Source organism: Colossoma macropomum, unplaced genomic scaffold (genome assembly GCF_904425465.1).
Source record: "Colossoma macropomum unplaced genomic scaffold, Colossoma_macropomum, whole genome shotgun sequence".
Taxonomy (NCBI): Eukaryota; Metazoa; Chordata; class Actinopteri; order Characiformes; family Serrasalmidae; genus Colossoma; species Colossoma macropomum.
Window position 1 is genome coordinate 9,464,907 of NW_023494800.1, and position 25,448 is coordinate 9,490,354.

At 40.7% G+C, this 25,448-nt stretch overlaps 1 protein-coding gene across 1 annotated transcript; it reads left to right on the top strand.

Annotated features, from left to right (window-relative positions):
- The first annotated feature begins 1,289 nt into the window (after positions 1 to 1,289).
- ell2 (elongation factor for RNA polymerase II 2) lies at positions 1,290 to 20,707 on the top strand. Its single transcript, XM_036587565.1, has 12 exons — positions 1,290 to 1,601; positions 6,564 to 6,611; positions 7,357 to 7,478; positions 7,587 to 7,750; positions 12,416 to 12,675; positions 16,038 to 16,162; positions 16,303 to 16,369; positions 17,386 to 18,001; positions 19,168 to 19,228; positions 19,450 to 19,621; positions 20,085 to 20,129; positions 20,252 to 20,707. The coding sequence occupies exons 1-12, from the start codon at positions 1,431 to 1,433 to the stop codon at positions 20,366 to 20,368; spliced, it is 1,968 nt and encodes a 655-aa protein (XP_036443458.1). The 5' UTR covers positions 1,290 to 1,430; the 3' UTR covers positions 20,369 to 20,707.
- Positions 20,708 to 25,448: the final 4,741 nt, after the last annotated feature.

Here is a 25,448-nt window from a genome sequence, read left to right on the forward strand (position 1 = left end):
GATCCAACGAATCAGCTCATTAACAAGCCCTTACTGAGTTGAAGTGAGTGTGTTAAAGCAAGGAAAATACTAAAATACTAAAATATGCAGGACAGTGGGCCTTCAGGACCAAGGTGGAGAAACACTGGTCTATGTTAACTACTGTATTGCTAAGAACACAGCACCCACTTCTACAGGAACACAGCTGAGGACAAAGTCAGGGCTTTTAAATTACAAGTCCTAGGCTATAACACAATAGCTATGAGATAAACTGATGAGGACAAAACTCAATAATAATGTCGTTGGGTTGGTGAAATAGAGGCCTGACTCGGACGCATAGCTGAACAATGGAATTTCTTGTTATTGGCAGCGCACATATACAGCATAAGACTGAATATTTGGTGTTTAGCCACAGAGCTAGAAAAGCTAGAGTCAATGGGGATTTATTTTGCCACTAAACATGGACAAACACCAAATAATGTGCTATATTAAAATTTTAAAAATGTGTTATAGAACCACCAGACTTATGCAACACTTCCATTTCCTCTAAAAAAAAAACCTGAGATATTTGTTTACCAGCATAACAGGTAGTCAGAGGGCTGATTACTGTGCAGATTAGCTGCACAATACGCAACCAGGCTCAGCTACACCACAGTATGGTCAAAATTAGAGCCGGGCGATATGGAAAAAAATATAATATCACAATACTTCAAGAACAAACAAATTTCAAGAAAAAAGAACCAAAAAAGCCTGTCAAAACGATGAATAATGATTTGTATTGAACATTTTGCATACTGCACTGCAATAATTCTAATTAAACAGCACTAATTATGCTCTCTTTGTAATGAAATATGTAGCTGCTCAGTGTTTTTTTAAGTACTGATGATGTCCACAACATACTCAAAGAAGCATATTGTGACATAGTTTATCACAATGATGATGAATATTGTCATACTGCCCATATTAATTATGATTGGGCAATAACGCAGGAACTATCAGGGAAAGTTCTGAGTACAAAATAATTACAGTTAACAAACACTTCAATTACAGTTGTGGGTGGCGTCACTGTGAACTGGCTATAAAGATGGCAAAATGATGAGGACAATTAAAGTAGTTTTAATATCACCAATCTACACTCATATATGACACCTTTGTAAGCGTAGTATGAGGTAAACTGATGATCACAGAGAATTTTTTACATCACCGAGTTCCATTTCTTCGTGTCGTCATTGTGAAGTCGCAATGACGCATGACTGTGGCGTAAACCGATGAGGTTAATTCAGAACTGTTTTAAATTATTTGAGAACCGATGGTCGCTGTGATGAGCAGTTCTACTTCCTCGCCATAGCAGACTAACAGAAATGGTTTTGGCTGTAGGGAAGAACAGGGGTAGAAAACCGACTCAGGCCAGCTCCTCCCTCCGCGGATGAAGAGAAACGCTGGGTCTCTATATGCGCCTCAGACAGAGGGACTATGGTGGCAGACTGGTAAAGATGGCCGCTCTCTCTGAGGATGGGAGGTATGGACTAAATTGTGGCCGGAATGCCGACAGGATCACCGTTTTGCATGTAAAACTGACAGAGACAGCCATACGAGCGCTAGAAAACTACCAAAACTGTAAGGTAAGCTGAATGGAAAACAAAATACGTACAGGTTATGTGTATCAATAAACTTTTCACAAGAGAGAGAGGAGACAGCAGTGCCACGCACCAACGCACAGCTAGTAAGTCCAAATGACGAATAAATTACGAATAAAATAGTAAGATAACAAACAGAACGACGTGCTATTGAATCTACACTGTTGTCATTTTTGAAAACATGTATGAGTTTAAGAAAACGATGGATGACTGGACTGGAAAAGTCCAGCCAGCAGCGTTAAGTCAACACTGAATTGCCAGCTCTGCAATCCTAATATTAGCGAGCTGTGCCTGTTGTAATGTTAGTTATTAGGTTAATTGGTTAGCTAGGTGACCTGTGTCTTATATATTCAGTCAGCTACATTACGTGTAAACTATATACAGGGTTGTCAAATTAGGGGGATAACTTTGTCAGCTGTTTGTCAACTTAGTTTGCTAGCTAGCCAGCATTCTGACTGCAGTCAGCTAAGCTAGCGTTCAGCCAGCTACTCGCTGCTAACTTGACTTCCGGCTAAAGAATGGACATAAAATGGCATAACGTTGTACTAAGCTAATGCCCAGGGATTTGAAAAGAGGGAGAGTATCGGGGGGAAGTCTGTTAATGGTCTGTGGTATCAAATTGGCGTGATACCCTTAGCTCAGAGATAGCTAACAGTGCGCTAGCGTTGGTAAAGTAAACGAACGCTAGCTAGCTAAATGTTTGCTATGTTTCTGAAAACATCAGCCACCTAACCTAATCCAGTTTTATCACTGTAAACACCTGCCAGGTTAGGGTTTGTGTCTTCTGAATGGTTTTGCATACAGACCCAGACAGCAGCGTTTCTAAATATAAAGACAAAGCCCGAGCTTGGCTGCTGTCCAACTTCACTTTATTCTTCCCAACTTGGCAGTTGAAAGCTAAGCTAGCTAACTCTAAATGATTTGCTAGCGGTACCTAGCCTAGCCTGCCTAACTGTTTCCTCCTGCCTGACGCGAGGAAATTAATTTATTTGCAAACCGACCAACTCGGTAGCATAATAGCACATCGGCTTATCTAACTTTTAGCTGGAAATGTTATTAATTTGGGGAGTTTTTCTTCCGAGTTTACCCATCGTCAAAACTGTGAGGTAGCAAGCTAACGTTAGCTGGACAACCTATTACTACATGAGAGCCAGACTAAACCAGTTTTATCTAATGCTGACCATCAACGAGCAAACTAGCGAAATATCTTAGATAAATAACCTAAATGTGACTTTTAAAGCTGGCAGTGAGGCACATCGTTTGCAAAGTTGGTGATGTGGGGTGGAATGGAGTTCAGTTAGCTGGCTGTAGCTAAATTTGCACGCTCAGTTTCTGTGTAAAAGCCATGAAACCTGGGTTAGATAGAAAGAGAAGTTCTTTATTGATTCTTAAGTGGTAAATTTCGGTGTCACTGCAGCAAACATGGGGTGCACGTAAAAAGACAATCCTATTCGCCAAGCTTCTTGTTCGATTTTTTCCGTTCCATCTTAAATGTTGCAGTTACATGCCGCACCATTTAAGGTGGAACCCGAACATTCTAATAAGAAGCTGAGCTCAGCTTCAGCACAGCCTCACAGTGCAAAGACACCAGTATGTGGCCATAGATTCCTGTGGCTTGTCTGTTAAAGCGAAGAGGAAGCTGAACAGGTCGTTAGCTTACTAAATCTCATATATTCCGGTCACACATGCGAAGCGAAGTTTACACGAATCCTTTCTCGCCGTTTCTATACGCTCAATAGCGAACACAATGGGTGGACGGTGGCTTAACGGGGGAGAAATTAGGTGGCCTCAATGAAGAGTTGCATTGTCTGAATTTTTAAAGCGCTACACTGGTCAAAGTGCTTACGAGGCACTGTTTGACTTAAAGCTACAGCAGGCCTTTTCTAAAACCTGCTCTGGAGTTCAGCTAGTGAGAAATGTCATTCGAGCCTGAAACCACTTAACCCATGATTTCTATACATTCTCCATTCAGGACACACGTCCACACACGCTAGAAAAGAAGGCATCATTAACTATGCTTTATTGGTCTTTTAACAGAAGTCATGCAAGTTCTGCACTTCTATTTGGGAACCTTATGAACTTTACCTTTGGCTAAACTAGTTGGCGTGTCTCTAAATCTCAAACCAAGTGAGAGCAAGTTTTAAAATTCAACTGAACTCAAATAAGTCAGTCCGTTTGACTTTAAAATAGCTTGGCCTCAGTACTTTGGTAACTGTGTATGTAAAAAAAAGATGGTTCTTTAGTAAAGACAATGGTTCATTTAGAACCATGAGTTCTGTATAGAACCAGTCCGTGCTCAGATGGTTCTTTGCATAGTGAAGTGGTTCTTCAGTGTTGTATGTTGGTTTTATGTAGAATCTTTTTGAAAATGTTTCTATATCACACTAAAAAGGGTTCTTCTGTTGTTACTTGGCATTTAAGCACAACATAGTTTCATATAGAACTCATGGTTCTATTTTATTTACTAAGGTCTCTTAAAGAACCATCTTTTTTAGGTGTGTAGTTTTTTGGTCTTGTGAGCGGTAGTTTGGCTGACTGCTTTTCTCAGATGCTAAACATTTTACAGTGTCCCACTGGGGTCAGCCAGTTGAACAAGGCCTTGGTTGTCAAACTAAACACTCATCTCTCAGTTGGGTGGCTGAGGTTTGCTTACCTTTAAACACTCTCGGAAGTGAGCTGGGTTTAAACACTAAATATGACAGAGTTCACAAAAGGTTAAACATCTACTAAAGATAAATTGGGCCATTGAAAATGCTCCTGCCTGCAGTATAATTTCAAGTCTAGCACATACATATTCTGAGGTTTAAAGTTGGTGGCCGAACTCCCAGAGTATGTAGGACTGCTCCGTCCTGCCTTATGGGTTGGAAACAGTAGGTGTTTGATATGAATTTGGCAGGGTTGCATATTGAGCTGGCGGTAGGCTTAGTTTGCTGTGAATGTGCACTGGAATGTGTGCATTCCTTTTGGAAGGGAAATGTGGCACGTAGTCCCTAGTAGCCTATGTTTAACTCGCGTCTAGCTCTCTATTTGGCAGTATGGTATTTAGTGATGCACAATGATATCTGAATCGTGTTGGTAGACAGTCACTTAAAAATGATCAGCATTTGACTGACCAGTAATTCAAACCAGTATTTGATGAAGCATTTGTGTGTTTTTTCCCCCTCCGGAAGCACAGAACACTTGGGTGACTCTGGGCTACTATACTAAAATATCTGCATCTTATTCATTTTACTGCATTTTTAATCCTGTATAAATACATTCATACTTTTCTATAATATTATTCCAGGCATTTGCGATTCCCTTATCAGTGAACCCTTAATGATATTGTAAATGTCCTGATTGAAGTTCTGTGACTGCTGTTTTGTCTTTACAAGGGATCTCAGGGTAGCCTACTCTCTTTTACTGCTTCTTTCCAATGTAGACCATTTGTTAATTATTACTAATCTCTCTGGGGAGACGACGAGAACAGCAGGGGCAGCCTAAGCGAGTGAGTGCTGAGTCAACTCCTCCTTCATGTTTGCATGACAGCACTGTAGGCCTATAATGTGTTTTGGTCCGTTTTAAGCTTCAAACATTGTGTGAGAAAAGGGAGAGGGATTTATTTTCAATATACACTAGGCTGCCTAGCTTGTTCAGGCTGAGGTTGTAGGTCCTTTTAGACCTGCGCTGGCTGTCTTTGCTGTCTGTGTCTCTCTCAAATTCTCCTTGGTCTTATGTGGTGATTTAGCAGTCATGAGAGAGCTGTCTGGGCCTGGTTCTCCCTGCTACTCTGTAATGTGATCAGCGCTGTGTGGATGTGTGTGGAGTAAGAGAGTGTTTGGGGGTTGGGGAATGTGAAACTGATCTGGTTGTACAAGCCTCTGCAGAGAAAAAGTCTCCATACGGTCATTTGAATATAAGTGAGGACACTGGCTAGTGCCGTTTGTGCATAAGCGAGAGCGAAAGAGGGAGGAATAAATATTTTTTGCATTGCTAGCTTTGCAGTCAGTCATGCTTTTCCCCAGATTCTAAACATTTTAGCAAGAAATAATCAGCACACTAGAGATTTGAGTTTTGTAGCTGTTTAAGCTTTGACAGGTTGAACCATTTATATGCTGTTCTGGTGTTCCTGTGCTGCAATCAAGTTAAAAATAGCCTCTGTTTATTTTACTCCGCAGCAATGGAAACTTCATGGTTCAATTTAGAGACTTTGCTCCAAGCTCGAGTCTTTAGTTAAAAGCACATGTAGGGAATTAGTACGGCTAATCATATAGGCTAATAACCAGATCCTAGTTTTTGGATCTGTGCAGATATTTCATCCAGTTTTAGTCCTGTTTTCACAGGACAAACAAATGTTTCTAGTTGTGGACACCAAAGAGTCACAGTTTCTGTCCTGTATGAGTGACTGAGTGTCCTTCATAAATATTGCTGTGCACACAACCAGCATTGTTTTTAAATAGGTACATTTTGTACATGTGGGGCTCGATGTCTTAACAAACAATGTCTTCTCACTTAAAAATATAAACACACAAGTCACTAATATGTCTTATGAGATTAAAGATCTGGTCTGATTACCATCTGTGGTGCAAATTAACTTAACAAATTTAATTGTCAAATTTTATAATATAAACATATTTTTGAATTCTTACTACTGTATTGTTATTCTTTTTTTGGTGTAAAATTGTTATTTATTGCCAAAAATGTTGTTATAAGCTTTGGGCTGCTGTTTAAATCCAGTGTTTCTTATTTTCCAGCCTTCTCTGGATCTATCCAGTAAAAAGAGTTTTGAAATCTTGAGCTGAGATGACTCAGAAATCTTCCTTCCTCTGCCTTTCTAAAATTGCTTTAGTTTATTCAGCTTTCATATGAGGTCATTAGTAGAGCTAAGAGGGAAGGTCTGTTTTTGGTTGCTTAACTGTTCATTCGTGATGTTTACTTTGGCTTTTTTTCTCTTTTTTTGTCTTACAGAATGTACCGTCCTCACGGCCAACAATACACTTCCAAGGACTTCAAGGGGTAGGTGAACGATTCAGGCCAAGAAACGGACTAAAGGAAAAACTGACAGTAGTGTACTGACAGTAGAATTGCACGAGCAGTCCAACTACGACCCAGTTTATTTCCAGGGCAGAAGTGTGCTTGTCTGTCAGAGTGCTCTCTTAATGGTGGTCCTGTCGTTGAGTAGGGTGCTTTTGGCTTGAGGGGCTATTCTGAGGCTCGTCAGCTCTCAGTTCATCTGTAAAAATGGCTGGTTAACCTCTGACCTTGCACACCGTGCGTGCACTGAGGCTATTAATATTCTGCAGCGCTTATGCAGCTAGGCTCAGGCTCTGATTCTTGCACATGTAGATTCACAAGCCTAGTGCTGCTGTATCACAGTCTGCCTATAATTGACACTGATGTAGCTGCATGAGGGACTAGCAATGGGCATTTCGAGACTAATCTCGTGTAGGGCGATATACCGGTCTGCCAAAAATAAGTGCAGATAAAGCGATGTGCAAACCATGCTAACATTAGCCAGTTTTCTAGAATGGCTGAGTCACGGATGTTTGTCGTGTTTCAAATGAAAATGAAAGCGCAGCATACGTGTCACATAATGATTCTACAGTAAGTCGATTACCCTTGCCCATCCCAATCAGGGACCAGTTTTAGAAACACACATTCAGTTTCTCAGTTTTTCAGGGTCCTTCTTGTCTTGTCAAACATGTAAGGTTTTGTGAACATTGTCAGTTGAGTTTATCCTGTCCTGTTTGCAACCCTGCAGTGCATTAAGATTCCAAAGACGGATGTCTCGGATGGATCTCATACCTTTGATTTTTACCTGTCCAATGTCGGCAAGGACAATCCTCAGGGAAGCTTTGAGTGCATCAAACAGTATGTGTCAAGGTAAGATGCAGTGTCACTTTTGTCAAAAGTTTAAAACTTCTTTTCAACTTTGTTAAATTAAAGCAATGTAAGCATTCTGTCTCTCAAGCCGCTGTCTTCCCACTCTAGCTCTGGGGTCTCCAATTTGTCATCTCTGGGGACGATTCAGGACAAAATCACAGTGCGTGCCACCAACGACTCCTACCAGATGACCAAAGAGCGTATGACGCAGGCAGAAGAGGACACACGCATGAGGGGCACCAAGGTCATCAAACCAGGAGGGCAGTTCAGAGGTAGGTGGCTCTTTTTGGCCCAACACCATGCAAGTCCTTTTGTCTGCACTGTGCATGCATAACCACAAATGAAAAACCAAAGCAAGGTAGCAATAATGTGAATTAGGGTCAGGGAAGGAGGAAAGTAAGAGTTAATCCACGTAATCCAGGTTGGATTAGCCTGACACCATGGTGCATATGATGGATCACCACTACTGCATAGACACTGATGTTTGCTATCATGAACGCTGATGCATGCTGTATAAAATTGAGCACGTTGAGTCCTGTTCAGATTGTGAACCGGATTTGCACCGTCACTCAGTAACACCTGCTTTGAAAACGTTACGTGTGAAACTGGCAATTTTGCATTCGACTTTTCTGTTTTCTTTTTTGGTTTCCTTTTCTCTGTGCTCACTGTTGCGTCTAAGCACAGCTTTCTTACTAATAGAAGATCAAGGAGAGCGGATTGGCTGCAGATCCGAAAAGGTCCATACTGCACTTATGTCAGCATGCTGTGTCTCAGTCTCATTTCGTACTGAAACTCCTTATTACCATCATGGTTTGTTTTAGAGTGTCAGGTCCCTGGAGGGAGTTTTGTGTGTAACTTGAGGGATCACTGAGCTCATTTCATCCCAGTGCTGTCTCGCCAGAAGCTCCAGCCCCCAGGTTAGGCCTGACACTTCCCACCACAGCAGAGTGCTGTGCTGTAAACTAGAAAAGTCAGTTTCAGTGCCTCTGTGTGTGTTCTAAAGCTGCTGGGGGGAGCATTTGCATGGAGTAGCGAAGTGTTGAAATGAGCAAAAAGGAGTGAAAGGACTGAGTCAGGGGATGTAGCAGCTGACTCTGAGGCATCACTGTCAAACTCGCTCTTCTTGATTTTAAAGACATATATAATTTATTTATTCTAGGTTTGTTTTAATTTCTAAGTATAGTCTGTTTCTTTGAATTAATATGCACTTGACCTCTCTGATGCTATGCCATGGGTTAGATTAGGGGTGGGAAATATGGTAAGTTATAACACAATGTTCTTTTCTGAGCAGATCTTGGATATTGTCAGTACTTAAAGAACACTGACCAACTGCATGTTTCATTACAGAGAGTATAATTAAGCCTGTTTAAATAGATTAAGTGCAGTGTTTGAAACGTTTAATAAAAATCTACGTTTTTGATAGTAAATAGTTAGGAAACCTCAGAAAAACTAAATTTTGTAACATATATTTTTGCCATATCACTTACCCCTAGATGAGAGAGATCCTATTACTCAGTTGTGACACAGAGGCTTATGGCTAGATTACATGTGCACTAGCCTCGAATTTCAGATGACACGATATTGCCTGGGTTTATTGAATCATTTCTGTGGAATCACGTTGCCTGTTGTCAGAAAGGGTGTGTCAAAGGCAAGGCAGTCAGTGATATGTCATTCGTGAATATTTCTTAAGTGGTTTCCCAGCTTACAACTCATCAACTACTTCATCATAGCACAACATTTCTAATCAAGCTTTTACTATAAACTGATTGGTAAACATGTCAAGTATGGCATTATGAGAATTAGCAAAGGTGCAGAATTTTTTATGTATTGTTTTGTTGATGTATTTAGGAAAGAACACACTAGTATTCATTATTTAATATCCATCATCCCTTAAGAAATGTATAAGAATATGTCTTCATTTTATTTTGACTGCGCTTAACTAGCTCTGTATAATAGTATGTCTTAATTCTGACTAGACCTGGGCGATATGGCCAAAAATGTTATCACGATAAACAAAATTTATATTGTTCGATATCGATACATATCGCGATAAATGTCATCATTATTTCTTTCAAGTTTGAAGGCTGATTTTTGCTCCTGGGTGATTAATTGCTGTTTTAAACTAGCCTTTATGGTCGGAACACAACAAACGCTCACCAAACAGTGGAACATTTCACAAATCTGTCATGGGAGAGTGGGAGAAAGTGTCTGGTGAGCTGTTTTTACCAGCTGGAAAAGCATGGCTATTTTGTAATAGTCATAATTTAAGAAAGAAAACAGATTATTTTTAGCTGGTGCCGCGCGCTCGGCTACCCCGCTACAAATGACATCACAGTATTCAGACACCAGCTAGCGACGAATGGATATTCGATTGTAGTAGTTTAAGGGGTGAACCGCAAAATATCAACACCAGACAAACAGAGTCCTCCTTTTAGGGATGTTTAAACTGAAAGCGGTGCTTTTGTGTCGTGTTTGATCTACAGTATCATTAATTCGCCGTGTCGTGCAGTGACGAAGCGCTGCTTTAAGTTAGCCAGCTGCTAAAAACAGCTAGCCTGGAAAGCTAGCGCTCTCCCGCTTTCCAATGCCTCACAGCTTCCTCAGTTTACTTTTGTTTACATCAGGGCCGTAACTGCATGAACCCACTTCTTTCTTTCACTTTCTTTGCTTGGGAATGCACTAATGTTTAAATATGACTGCCCGAGCGCTGTAACAGTGCTGTAGTTGTGAGGATTGTGATTTAACGCTGCTAAAGCTGGTTAGGATGTACAGAAAGAGGCGAGTTCGCTGTAGGACAGTATAGTTACACCACTGACCTCGTCACTCACACTCGGTCACAGGAGAACAGATCGCCTGTCGCTCCACTCAAACAGGGAATGTATAACTCCGTGTTTCAGCCATTGCTAAAGACTCATCTTACTCGTGGCCCCCTCCCTCTCTAATCATGTAGAAAGACTCGGAAGTGCGCCCTCTCCTGGCGACAGCACAGTAGTGTCGCTTTCCTTGCAGTAGAAAACGCCACCAAGGCTTTCGCTGAACGTGGGAGTGTGAGAGTGGTGTATTATATCGAACATTTATCGAACATGTCGTATCGCTCTATCGAGGAAAAGTTATATCGCGATAATTATCGTTATCGCCCAGCCCTAATTCTGACATATTTAAAATACACTATACACATGGTTCTATACACACTACACATACTACACACAGGTGGCTCTCTTTAGCCTAACACCATGCAAGTATGATGTCTGTCGTTTTGTTGCATCGTAAGAAATCTTTCGCGGTGCACAATTGTCCCAGCGTGCAGAGCACAACAGTAGTGTAAGCCGCAGCAGCATTTTGCCGCAGAAGCATTTCACAGAAGTATGAGATTTGTGCACAAACAAAACTAAAGCACTTGAGTTTCAGTACATTTTTTTTGCTCCCGCTGCTGGTGAGTCAGTATCCACTGACAGTGGGTGAGACTAAAATGTTCATCTCTTCCAATAATTGTTCTGTTTTCTAACACACAGCCTAATATTACGTTTAGTCATTTAGTTAGTAAAGGTAAACGGAAAAGAGAACATCCAATAGAAGAGATGAACCTTTTTGGGCATTCCAGGGAGGATGAAAGTGGGCCGGACGTTATTAAATCGGTTTTATGATGCTTTCGGGTTGATGAAGTTGTGCAATTTGCACATAGAATCTGTCATAAAATCATAAACACACTGATGTTTACTAATGTAGCCAGTGATGTTTTTAGAGCTTTCTTTGCGACTCTCTTATATTCAGTCATACTTCTGATTCGGTAGGTAGTGTATAGCTATCTGATGTTTGAGTTCGTTTTTATTTATTTATTTTTTTTAAATAAATGATTCTAAAGTATGGTAGTACATGAATTTTGCAACAGAAATAAATGTCAAAGTGGGGTAAACGAAAGCACTGCAAATGTGCATTTTTTTTGCCATTATTGGTTTGTTAGTGTTATTAATTGTTGGATTAGATAATTATTAGTCAGTTAATCAAAAATGGTGGTCTCACTTTATTTGGATAGTCCACTGTTGTCCCCTATAGATTGTCTACAGATGTTCAAATTGGTTACAAACTATCTGTTGAAACTGTACACAGTGGTGTGGGTTAGGTTTAGGGTTAGGGCTAGGACTAGTGTGAGGGTTAGGTTTAGGTTTTGGGTTGAGGTTAAGTTTAGGGATCGGATTAGAGCAGGTTTAGAGTTAAAGACAATTGTAGCCAATTTAGTAGATATGTAGTTGAATGTAACTTGAAAGTAAATTAAGTATCTACAAAGCATCTAAAGTGGACTATCCAAATAAAGTGTTGCCAAAATAGTTGATGCGTTAACAGACTATAGAAGTAATTAAGTGTAATGCTGAAATGGTTTGAGTGGGGCTTTTTTCTTACAGTGAAACGAATGGAGAGATCAACCAGATACCACTACGTTCACACTCACATTTTTGCAGTGACCACATGTCATTGTGGAGCTCAAGGCAATTAGACATAACTTATTATTCGCTGATGTCAGGAATTAAAGTGATTGACAAGCACTGAGACAGCAAAGGTTTTTGTGTGCGTGTATGTGCATTTTGCTTGGTCTGGCTGCTCAAGCTCAGCTCCTCAAGAGATACAGAGCGAGAAGGAGAGGACGGGAGTTGCTGTTCCTAATCTTTTAAAGAGCTTTTTGAGAATGTCATGATTTCCTGAGGAAATCTGTGAGGAAATGTTGTGGCATCTTATGCACTTACACTTACCTGCCCAGGGGACAGCTTGTCTTAATGACGCTGCATCGCAACCCCCTCTGAGTCTTACTCACACCATGTTAACATCAAAGGGAAGAAGTGTGGCACTCTCAGCATCCCTAATTATGATTACCCTACTCCTCATGCAAAGCCGCTTCTGGTTGTCTGTATACGCTGTTCTCAGCTGCTTCTCTATTTGTGCAGGTAAAATTGCCCAGATCCGAAAGCCAGCTCCCTCCGCCCCTGACCCAGTTCCAGAGCGGAAACGGTCCACCCCTATGAACCCAGCCAACACCATCCGTAAGTGCCTTACCAGCAACCCGGTGTCCCAGAGGCCGTACCGGGACCGCATCGTCCACCTGCTGGCGCTGCGATCCTACAAGAAGCTGGAGATTCTGGCCAGGTTACAGCGAGACGGCGTTAGCCAGAAGGACCGTAACTCGCTGGGAAGCACCTTACAGCAGGTAAGCATGCAACACCAGTGATGAGACCAGATAGATGGTGGAGCCCACCTGATATGAAGATGTCACTAATACAGAAATTTTAATAATCAGCAGTATCAACCAATACAAATTTATAATGTCAAAAATGAAAGCCTCTTAGTTTTATTGACTAATGTTATTGAGAATAATGAAGAATTGACAACTATAATAATTCACAATTGTCAAAAATTCTTAAACTCGAACAGCAGAAACTAAAAGTCTTTGATATAAATATTGTGGGTGTGGAGCATTTTTGTTGGGTTCCTTTACTAGCACTTATTTTTCTTGTTGTTCAGTCACATCTTTTCCTATGTTTTGTCCTAACATATCCTCATGCTAAAAAGTAGGTTTTGAGTATTTCACGTTTTTTATTTTAATCATGTTACAGATTGTGTTGCTATAATAAAGATAAGCAGTTGGTTACTGTTAGTATTCTTTGTAAAGGCTGGTATAAGACAAATGAGATGTTAAAATACTCCAAAATCACACTTTTCCCCACATCAAATTATAATGTTAAGCTTATAATTATTAATGTTAATAATCTTCTTAACAACGTTGGTGCTCTGTCGGCAGTTTTTTTTTTTCCCAGATTTCATTTAAGAGGCTTTGGCTCGGTAGAATCTTGGTATTGTCCAGTTTTACCAGCAAAATGACAGCACATGTGTAGATAGCATGGAGAATATTAAAGGAATATTAAAGTGGCAAGCAGAGATGAAAGGGGGAAGCAGGGTTCCAAGGCAGAGATTTGCCAAGAGGGAGACATTGCTCAGTTTGTGATGAGAGGCACACCTTGTAGAAGGTGAGAAATGGAAAGAGATGACTGAATCTTAAACAGGCTCCACTCTCCCTCTGGAGCTTCTCTAGCTGTGAGAACGTTCCAGCTGTATTAATGCGGTGTTGATGCTTATCCAGCTCGGTATGGTAAGGGCATGTGGCTGGGGAGTCACTGCTGTGCACACAAAACAGCACAGAGAGAAACTACCAGAGCACGGGCACATCACGGCTCAACAGACGGAGTGAACTGATAAGTCATTATCACATGGACTTTCATGTCCGATTTTTGCTTGGGCAGGGTAAACTTCTCAGAGAGGAGCACTGAAGTCTGTGGGACTTTGGTATTTTGTTAAAGTAAAAACTCTTAACTGAACCAAAGCAGCCTGGCTACCTAACTCCAAAACCTGTGTCTCATGTCTATTTGATAAAAGGTACAAGGTGCATTACAACGATGCATTAAAGGGCCATTTAATAGAAAACTAAATTTTCTACACCTTTTGGAAATTTGGAAGTTTCAAAATGTACCCTTCATTCTTCAGTCTGTGTAGTTCTTATATGGATAGTGAATTGCAAAAACTACCTGTTTTGAATTCATTACAAAGACGAACACAGTTACATCTGTCTGCTTGTTCAGCTTTCAACAGTTTAGCCCAGTGCATTCACACAGAAAATATAAGGAGTGTTTCAGCCCGGACTGCTTTTTAAATGAGGCACAATGCAGGCCAGTGAATGAAAAAAGAAAAACATTTACATATCAGACTTAAAGGCATAGCAACAAAAGCAGCCTTCGTAATGCTAAAGGGGTAAAGAGAGGTTGAAAATGGTCATGTAAAAATAAATGAATGAGTTTGTTGCATAAACTCACAGAAATGGCAAAAATACAATAAAAATAAGAGTTTATTAAAATAGTTAGTTGTACACAGCAACACATGGACATGGTTTACAGCTTGTGGTAAACAAGATTTATGTTTATTGCTTTGGAAATGACACACAGAATGCTGTTTATTTTTGTTTGTTTGTTTGTTTGCCCAAAATGGAGTGAATGGATGAGGTGTTGTTTTTGACAAGTTCTCTCTTTACACATAAATGTGTTGGATTTGAATGAGGGGAAATCCTAGCAAGTGCTGCTTTCAGTTCCTTCCACTGGTTTCACTGGAGAACTATCAAACATGCTCTTCCAGGACAGTTTATGCGTTGCTTACAAGTGACCAGTTAGTTATTTCTGAGGAAAAAAGAGAGACTGGGGTTTTTTCCTTGTTTTGATTGAAGAGATAAAAAGAGAATCTGAAAATGTCCCCTTCCTGGAATGGAAAGGAAGAAGCTGCTTTATGGTCACTTTTCTTTTTTGCTCTAGGCTTCCTTATTTATTTGGTTTTGTGTGTTTCTTTATCTTAGACACTGTTTCTTGCAGCACTTTAGCAGGGGTTGTGTGTGTGTGTGTGTGTGTGTGTGTGTGTGTGTGTGTGTGTTTTTTTTTTTTGTTTTGTTTTAATTTCCTTCATGCATAGAGGCTCAAAAGTATATGAATAGTAATTTCAAATTATTTAGATCAGGGATGTCCAATCTTCTCCAAAAAGGGCCGGTGTGGCTGCAGGTTTTCATTCCAACAAAAAGAGGTCACCTGATCAGCAGTTTGAAGACTGAAACCAACTGATTTTAAACAAGTGGAATCAGGTGAGCTCCAGCTTGTTTTGAGTGAAAACCTGCAGCCACACCAGCCCTCTGTGGATAAGATTGGACACCCCTGCCTTAGATGATCTCAGACTGCCTGTTTGTCATGTGTAGCAAATAATGCCCAGGGGAAGCAAGAGTTAAAGATCTGCATCTTGCTCATGAAATAGGAGAGAGTTCAGCACTTCTGTTTCTGTGCCATACAAATCTGAATACAGATTTGCTCCATTCCTCTTTCCAAAAAAAAATGTCAGTGCAATCCCTTTCTCAAAACAGTATAAATGCGGACATGGCTCATAGACGTGGCCTGACTGTTCTTAAAGGGAAGTTTTATGTTGAAACAAAGCTGCAGAGGTTCCTCTGAACGCTGAGCAGTTTATCCACTGTCTTTTTGTGTTTATGGTACAATTTATGCAGTTATTGCATAATGATTTATTTTATGCTCATTAAGTTCAAACTGTATTATTGTACAAGACCTTAGCCATGTTTAGTCGTAAGTCACAGTTATTCAAGTTTAAATTGCATTAGGACTGCCAGGCCTCTAAATTAGCTGGGCAATAAAAACAAATGTGCCAGACTGTTCAAAATGCAATTTAGACCAGTTTTCGGGAAATTGACCAATTTTAAATCGCTTTACACAGTCAGTCAATCCCACATGCGCTATTCAGTACTTAAAAGCCAAAGCCCTATATGCCCTGCTTTTTTGCCATCATTCCTCCCTCCTACCTCTAGATAGCCATCCAGCATGTTACAAAATCTAGGGGAACACACCTACTTACAAGTATGGCTCATCTTTGAACCATTTGTGGGCTGTTTGAAGTGAGACACAGTCAGCATGAAAAGAGACATTCATTAAATTTAAAATATTCTCATTGCAGTCTATTCTGTCATTTTGTCAGGTTGCCAATCTTAACCCGAAGGATAACTCGTACTCACTAAGGGACTTCATCTACCGTGAGGTCCAGAGGGACTGGCCAGGATACTCAGAGGATGAGCGTATTCAGCTGGACAGGATCCTGGCTCGGTAAGCGTTCAGTAAGCACAGAGAAGAAAACGACCCTTCAAAAGTGACTGAATGTGGAATCGGAGAGCCAGCAGTACAGGGCTTGGTGAAGTAATGTCAGCTTCTGGCTGAAGTTGATCCTCTTTTTGTGTCTCTTGCAGGAAACTAGGACTGCCTGCAGATTCACTCTCATCCAGCAGTTCTCCTAAAGAACCCACATCGCCACAGGTATGAAAGCAGCTAGAATTCCAAATTAATTAGTTATACTCAAAGATAACATGTTCTCTTTTTTGGTGAACATTTCTGTTCTCAAATTTGCTGAGATAGATAGAATAGTCGATAACGATACTACCTTGCACATGGAACATTAGATTCTCAGACAGGAACACCACTGCTTTATTAATAATAGTCCTTGGTCAAAATTCTTAAGGCTGCAATTGCATGCTGTTCAAAGTCAGTCTCAATAAAAATGCAATAATGTGTGGAAGTGCACACATATTGAGTAACCTTTTGAGGTGCTAGTATTTTAATACTGAAATCACTATTCATGTATGCATTACCTTTCATCATGTTGGCTGAATATTTTCTGTCTTCAGTTCAGTGAAACACAATGATTTTCCTTGTATTTTCAAGTAAGTGTTTAGTACTCCAAAACACAAGTGCCTTAACATGAACATTGCCTTCTCGGTCATGTCTTTGGCAACAGAGATAGCGTGGCTGTATCACTAACTTACTGCTGTTGCTGATATTGAAGTACTCGTTCATGAGCAGATATCCGGTTAACTGGGAAAAACAGTGTTACACCAAAAAAAAAAAACAATGCTAAAATAAAAAAAAAAACAAAAAAAAAACGAATTTGGTTTGTTTTTTTTGTTTTTTTTGTTTTTTGAATTAACATTGTTTTTCCTTCCCTTCAGTTAACCAGATATCTGCTCATGAACTGTTACGAATACTGGAATATCAAAATTGGTCAGAATGCACATTACTAGAATGTATTTGTTTGCAATATTTGTCTGTCTGATTTAGCCAAGACATAGCTATGTGATATTAATCAATGATCCATCTTTTAACTTGTCTTACATTCACTGCGCTTTGTGTATGGATTATTTTGTGATTTATTAGTGTTATTATTATTGGTATCGCCATGACAAGCCATTCATTTTTGTTATCTGCCCAGAAATTCTGTATCAGTACATACCTATTTTGCTTGTTTACTGATTCAACCCTTTTGTTCCTCTGTTTAGAAGCGCCAGCCCGAGGGTGACTTCATTGACCCTCTGATGCCCAAGAAGCCACGTATCTCCCACCTCAGTAACCGAGGGGCTCCTAGCTCATCAGAACGACGCACCCCTACAGAAGCTGAGGAGAAGAGATCTGCACCGCCGGTCACTGCAGCCTGCCCAGGACCCTCCTCCCAGCCGCCTGTCTCTCACCCCCCCTCCGGCTCCAACTCCAACTCCCCGAGCACGCCCGAGGGCCGTGGAACACAGGACCTGCCCCTGGACCAGAGCTCCACATGTGGGGAGGAAACCGAACGCTATGCCCCTCGCACCCGCACCCTCACGCCCAGCCCCCCCAGTCAGCCCACCCTCACCTCCTCTTCTTCATCAGTCTCCAGATCCTCTGTCCTCCCCACCTCTGCCATGTCCCCAGCAGTCAGCAGTAGCAAAAAGCCCAAAAAGAAGTCCAAGAAGCACAAAGATAAGGAGAGGGAGAGAGAAAAGGATAGAGGGAGGCACAAGGAGGGCCACGCTGAGGAGAGCGAGAGGCCCAGGAAGAGACACCGCACTGAGGCAGAGGAGAGGTGTGTGCCAACCATCATCCACAGCCCTGCTTCAGACGCAGAACCACGTGGTGAAGGTGAGTATTGTAATTTTCTCTCTTCAGGAGGTCAGAAAAAGCATAGGGGACCATGTACAGCCCATTAGCAACCACTTTGTGGAATTTGAATAAAGAATATACATTTGGCAGTGCAATCTTTTAAAGGTTCCATATCATAAAAAAAAAAACTGAATTTTCTCTGCTCCAGTGAAATATTATCATTCGATATAGTGTGTAAACATTGTTAGTTTCAAAACCAATGGAACTCCCTGGTCCATACGGTCCACATATGGAATGTGAGCAACAAAAACAGCCTGTTTTGAATTCAGTGCTCAAATTACAGTTTATTTGCACAACTTAACATATTGGGTGGGGGATTAACATAAAATGTGGCGTATGCAAAAGTTATGGTACGTTTTTGTTTTTTTTTTCCAAAAAAAGTTATTCAGCAAATAATTAGAAATTGTTGAAAAAATTTGCTGGAAAACTTCATATTTAAATTTGTCCTCTGTAGAGGATTTGTTAACTTATTTTCAGTTTGAAAATCAACAAAACATGTAGTTTGACCGGGGGTGATTAAATTTCTGCAAACAGCTATGTAGCTGTATATTGAGCTGACAGCAGTTAAGCCGCACCCATTCATGCTGAAGTTATAAAAAGTATTTCAGCAAGGAGACAAGACAAGCCAATCAGAACAGTCTGTTTAATTGTAAGGTAAAAAGAGGGGTTGGAACACAGTCATGTGACAATGAATTGGGACGGTTTGTTTTTGATCCATTAAACCACACAAAAATGGACGTCAGGGAGCACAACTACTAAATACCTTCAGGATGCAAACATGTAGCATGAGAGAAATTATGAAGGTGAACAAAGATTATGAACAAGACTGGATTAATGTTCATGACATTTAATGTCAGTCATGGTTTGCTTTGTCATGGAATTTATGCATCATTTCCCTGTAAGGTACTTTCCTTTCCAGGTATTGTGGAAGATTGAGTCTAGACGTCACACCCATGGTTACTGCCTGTAGCTTTATGAATCTCTGAAATGGTAGCTCAGTGAACGTCTACCTTGTTGCTGCATTGCTTAATTTTCATTTTGAACTGAACTTCTAGGAGAATTATGCCTTATGCCATTAGTTTGAGGAGTAAAGACTCATACGTTCTATGCAGATGTCTTATGTCATGACTTTGATTTCTCCATAGACAGAACAAGCAAATCTGACTTCACTGAACTTTCCACGCCTGTGATCCCCGATTACATAGCGTAAGTTTCAGTAGATCTCTGTAGATGACATTGTCCCTAGGCTGAGTGTGCTCTCTGTGTCAGGTTGTTTTGTTTTAGATCAAAGTACTTACACCATCACTCTCTGTAGACTGTTTTATCTGTACAGCCTCTCTCCTCTAACCTTGGACATTCTTTAATGTTTAGTCAAACAGTTCTACATTGCAAACCAATTAAATGTATGTTCTTTTCATCTTCTGCAGTAAGTACACTGCGGTGGTGTCTACAGACCAGAGGCAGCGCTACAAGGACGACTTCAACGCTGAGTACGATGAGTATCGTGTCCTTCATGCTCGTGTGGAGAGCATAACACGGCGCTTCGCTCAGCTAGACACCCAGTGCAGACGCCTCCTGCCTGGAACCAAAGAGTACCAGGTCAGAGTATATTTGTGAATTAAAACCCCGGGAACTCTGTAATGGAGCCTTATGTGCTTTGTGAATTTATATGTATATGTATGTATGTATGTATGTATGTGTGTGTGTGTGTGTGTGTGTGTGTGTGTGTATATGTATGTGTATATATGTATGTATGTATGTATATGTGTGTGTGTGTGTGTGTGTGTGTGTGTGTATGTATATATATATATTACACACACACACAAATACAAATACAGAGTGGCCTTATGTAAGATTGACACAGACAGAGTTAGTCTTTGCTCACAAAATTGGGTCATTTCTAAATGGTAATACATTTGGCTTTTTTTCCACGCTTACTTCAGCTTTGTAGAGCTTAAGGGTGAATACTTTGCAACACTTTGTGTTGGGAATGCAAATTTCAAATAGATAGCATATGAAATCTCCTTCAAAATAAACAGCTTCAAATATCTTCCCTGTGTAGGAGGTGCATGAAGAGGTGCTACAGGAATACAAGAAAGTGAAAAAAGTGAGTTAGAACTAATAAAGATCAGATCACTCATGGTTGAATATATCCTTAAAAACACAGCCTCAATTTCTGTGGCATGCAATATTTAACAGAATTTAATTGTACTTCCTTTCTGCCTCCAGCACAACCCAAACTACCATGATGAGAAGCAACGCTGTGAATATCTGCACAACAAGCTGGCCCACATCAAGAGGCTCATTGCTGACTTTGACCAGCGGAGGGCGCAGTCCTGGCTTTAGGTGGTGGGGCCCGAGAAAAGCCTGCAACCAATCAGAGCTCTCCAGAGCCTAAAGACCACAGCCAGAGGGAGCGAGGGGATCAAACAGCATTTTTTTTTCTTCTCTTTCTAAATGTCCCCTCTTACCTTCGCCCATTTCCCACTCCCTTTCAACCATGTTTTACAAGTCAACATTTCATTCTTAGTCCCCTTTTCCTTCCCCTCTTCCCTCTTATTCTTCCCTTTTTCTGAAGTGATGTCCCTCCTGACCACTGCCTGTTTAAGAGAAGAGAGAGCCACTCTTCCTGCTAGTGATGTCATGCATGTCCAGGGGGATATCGCTTACTTTGCGAGCTTTTCTTCTTTTGGAAGGACTATTAAAAAAGACAAAAAACAGAAGAGAATTAAACATTTTTCAAAGCAAAGAAAATATTATATCTATAGCTACCTGTATTTAAAAGAGAAAAAGGAAGATCTATTTATTTTGAATGGAAGGAGGAGATTGAGTCCACAGATGATTATAAGATTTAGATTCCTTTTTTGGATGCAATGCAATACCTGGGGCCTTACAATACAGTATGTATTTGACTTCCTGAAGCCTTTTGCACAGGGGCGGCTGAGCCAGTGCGTGTTATAAATGGGGGGAAAAAAACGGAGCCATGAGCTTCCCTTCCTGCCGGGACCCTGCTTGCTTTCAGCAGTATTCTTGCTCACCGTGCAAATGGTGCCTTAATGTGTTCGTTTACACGTTCAGCGATGTGGAGTCCGACAGGGGCCCGGGGCGGGTGTGGGGAGAGAAACGTCTACGACCTAGTGACGGGTCACGCACACATCTATAGAAGGTGTGCGTTCGCGTGAAGAGAGAACGCAATATATTGAGGGATTGTCAGTGTTTATTTTTGAGACAGGATGTGTGTGTAAGAGCGGTCAGGCAGAGAAGTGTGAGTGCGTGTGAGAGAGCCCTGTTGAATTTTCTGTTTTGTGCGTCTGCGTGCGTGTCGGGGGGGATTGCGGGAGGGTATGTGCAAAACTGGGTGGGTGGGGATGTGGATAGAAGACCATAAACAAGTAAAACAGAAAAAAAATAGAAAATGAAAACCAAAAAAAGCTGCTATTGTCTTTGAACAGCCAGAGCACTCAGGATCAACCTGGCTAGTGTTACATGTTCTTAATTTGAAAGAGCAGAAGGGTGGAGGATGGCTGGAGCGCTTTCTCTCCACAGAATTGTGTAAAGATAAGGTACTGTGAGACAAGATCACCAGACAGAGACCTATTAAGATGTGTCCTTAATTATTCCATGAGTTTCAGAGCGGAGTTATTTATGACTTCTGAATAGCAATATATGTTTTTGTTTGTTTTTCTAAAATGAAGAGGAAGAAAATTGCTGATTTACGTTTGAGACAAGTGGATGGAAAAATGATGGAAGTGATCAAATATACTAAAGTCTTTATTTTCATGGTATCAATATTAGAGATGCTTAAAGTTTAAGGGAAATCTTATGTTTACAAAAACCTGTGTTAGGATGTTTTGCCAAAAGGAAATGGATGATTTGGAATAAACTACATAGACTATTGTTTTTAGCCTGTTTTTGTCAGACAATGCACAATTTTAGCTTTCTTAAATCCTTGATCACTTACTCTGTTCCATTCTTATTGTTATCCAAAACCAAAATCATCCAGATTGATCATGTTTTGATGATTATCTATGAATGCAGACACTGTTTTGGCTCCCTGTGATGCAGTCTAGTCTCATTTGAATCTGGTCACTACAGCCATGTGCAAAGTCTTACTGGATAGGAGAGACTTTCTCTCATTATTTGCTCCTGTTTCTTGTGTGTTTGACCCATTTGAGTATTATCTCCACAGATTGTTCACTACTAACATGTGGAGGAGGAAAGATTGTGGGTCAAACTTGATATAATCGCCCCCAAAATGTAGTATTGAGAATCACAACTACCCTGCTTCAAAGGAATACTCCAGTATTTTTTCAGTCTAACCTCTATCTGCTCCATCTGTGGCATCCATTCTGTTACAACAGACAACAATGTGAAAATGTTTTCCAGCTGATAAAAGAACAGAGCTCCAAACACACTTATAATAGAAGTTAATGGACAGGCCACAGATTCAACAGAGAGATTAGGTTGGGGAAAAACACTATTCCTTTAAAACCCATAAAGTATTCAGTGTGGTTCGAAGTCTAAGTTGGCTGCTTTGAAGCTACCCACAGAGAAATGGATAAATCCTGTTCAGTATTTGGGTCTGTGCCTGATTCGCAAATCTGAGGCAGTGCTCAGCAGATGGGATGCAAGCCTTTCCTTAGGGACCGATGCTATCTGAGTAACTAAGCAGGGTCTGCTGGTGCCAGAGCAAGAATGATTTTCATTTTTCTTCCCTTTTTCCCATCCTCTCCCTGGATAATTACATTACTCTTGTGTCCCAGAGGTAGATCAAGCAGTGACAAATGACAAAGCTAAATACATATGATGATTAATTAGCGGAGTTCAGCAGCACTTTATCTCTTGGCCGTGTTGCCCGCTCTCTCCCTCCTTCCTTCCTAAGTCCAATGCAGCTCGTCTGGAGAGACTCTTTCTCTAACTTTTGGCATTGAGAGCTTTAGGATTGACTGTCCCTTCAGCAAACTTGGTGTCTGCACTGTGAAGTGTTTGTTGGGTTCGTGGAGAGAGAGCGAGGACGTTGTATTCTTGGATCTGTACATGCACGCACACACACACACACATACACACACATACATTCATACTGATACATTTCTGGGACTATGTCAAAAAACAAGACTTAATTCCATTGCTCTTTTGAAGAGACCATTCAATGTCTTTGACACTAACTATTTAAGAGATGTTAAGTGTTAAGGGTTAAGGCATGCGTCAGACAGAAAACAAGCAAAAGGTAAAAAAAGACCACTCGTCTTTTGATTTAGCAGTGGGATGGGGTTTATTCAGATTGTTCTCGAGGAATTCCAACCTGCTCACCTGAGAAATGCATTATATCAGTTCAATAAAATGTGAACTTGACAAAATATTATGTACCCAAGCTTCTTTCTTGACCTATTTTTGTTTACATCAAACGCTGTAATGGTTTCATCAGCCTGCTTGAATATTCAGGAATTCTGAGACATGCTTTTATTTATGCAGAATGTCTGGGAGAATAGGAAGCTCCATCTCTGGGAGAAAGATTTGCTTTTGTATTATTGAGATCAAATTCAAGCTCCCTCAAAATGTACAGTACAGCTGCACTCAGGAAAGGCAGCTATGGGGATGGTAGTTCTACGCCTGTAAAACTGAAGCTGGTATAATAAGGAGTGTAACGATACACAAAATTCATAATTTGATACAGCAAAAATAAGGAGTGCCTTTTTGTGCTGTGTTCATATGTCAGTGTTTGCATTATGCACATAGCTTACATGAATGTGCACGAGAGGTGTAGTGATGCTCATATTTCCAGGACTGATAGGATTTTTCAAGTACATTTTTTGATATTTTGTATGTTAAAATGTTTTACACAATGACTCTTAATGACTCCTAGAATCACAGCTCCTAGCATTTATAATTAGTGTAATATAAAGACTTATAAAGAGCCCAGTCAGTTGAGCTTGGGGACATACATAGTGTAAGCCCCTTCCCCTCCCTGCCCACTTTACTCTGATTCCTAGATTTGACCACAGTGATTTCCACAGCAGATGATTAATGAAAAGCCATTTTATTTACTTATTTCCACTGTAGACATCGCAACCCTTGGTTATTATCACCATTACTATTAAGAGTCAGTTTGTTTCTCCACACTGAAATATTTTACACCTAACCACTCTGACTGTTTACATCTCAGTGATTGAATTAGGCAGAAAGTTTGATGAATTTATGGAATTCCCCTTTAATCCGGAACATGTGCTTTTGTTTAGAATGTCTGAGATTAGTGTTGGAATCCAGTTTTACTGGAGGCTAGATGTCCAGGTGGTTTTGCTTTTGTGATGTGGAGATTAATGGGCCTCATTCACCAACAGTTCTTAAGAAGACATTTCTTCTTAAAACCCCTCTTACACAGCTTTCACAAAGATTCTGACATTCACCAATGTTTTATTTGGGATTTATTCTTGGGTAAGAACAAACTCTGCACAAGTAAGAGCACAAAGGTATGAACAATTCTGCAGTTTAAGAACACGTCATGAATCTGATTGAGACTTTTTCTTAGGACCTTCCTCAAGAACAAATTTAAGGAGAACACAGGAAGATATTGGTGAATGAGGCCCAATGTCAATCCCCCAAACTTTACAGTGCAGCTGCAGTTAGGGCAAAAACTTAATACATATAAAACTAAAAACTACTAAAACAACTGAAGTAGTTTTTTCTGATGCTGTAAAAGAGTTCAGAGTGGTCTGCGACTTTGTTTTAATACTAATCTCATATACACTGATCAGGCATAACATTATGACCACCTCCTTGTTTCTACGCTCATTGTCCATTTTATCAGCTCCACTTACTATATAGGTGCACTTTGTAGTTCTACAATTACAGACTGTCGTCCATCTGTTTCTCTGCATACTTTGTAAGCCCCCTGTTCTTCAGTGGTCAAGACCCCCATGGACCCTCACAGAGCAGGGCCTATTTGGGTGGTGGATCATTCTCAGCACTGCAGTAACACTGATGTGTGGTGGTGTGTTAGTGTGTGTTGTGCTGCTCTGAGTGGATCAGACACAGCAGTGCTGCTGGAGTTTTTAAACACCTCAGTGTCACTGCTGGACTGAGAATAGTCCACCAACCAAATATATCCAGCCAACAGCGTCCTGTGGGCAGCGTCCTGTGACCACTAATGAAGGACTGGAGGATGACCAACACAAACTGTGCAGCAGCAGATGAGCTATCCTCTCTGACTTTACATCTACAAGGTGGACTGACAAGGTAGGAGTGTCTAATAGAGTGGACAGTGAGTGGATACAGTGTTTAAAAACTCCAGCAGCACTGCTGTGTCTGATCCACTCGTACCAGCACAACACACACTAACACACCATCACCACCTCAGTGTTACTGCAGTGCTGAGAATGATCCACCACCCAAATAGTACCTGTTCTGTGAGGGTCCATGAGGGTCCTGA

Bases quoted from the DNA above. Each gene is read 5' to 3' on its own strand.
- ell2 (XM_036587565.1), top strand. From the start codon at position 1,431: ATGCGCCTCAGACAGAGGGACTATGGTGGCAGACTGGTAAAGATGGCC. The intron at 1,602-6,563 runs GTAAGCTGAATG...TTTGTCTTACAG, and splicing joins AAAACTACCAAAACTGTAAG to AATGTACCGTCCTCACGGCC. The intron at 19,229-19,449 runs GTAAGTTTCAGT...CATCTTCTGCAG, and splicing joins GTGATCCCCGATTACATAGC to TAAGTACACTGCGGTGGTGT.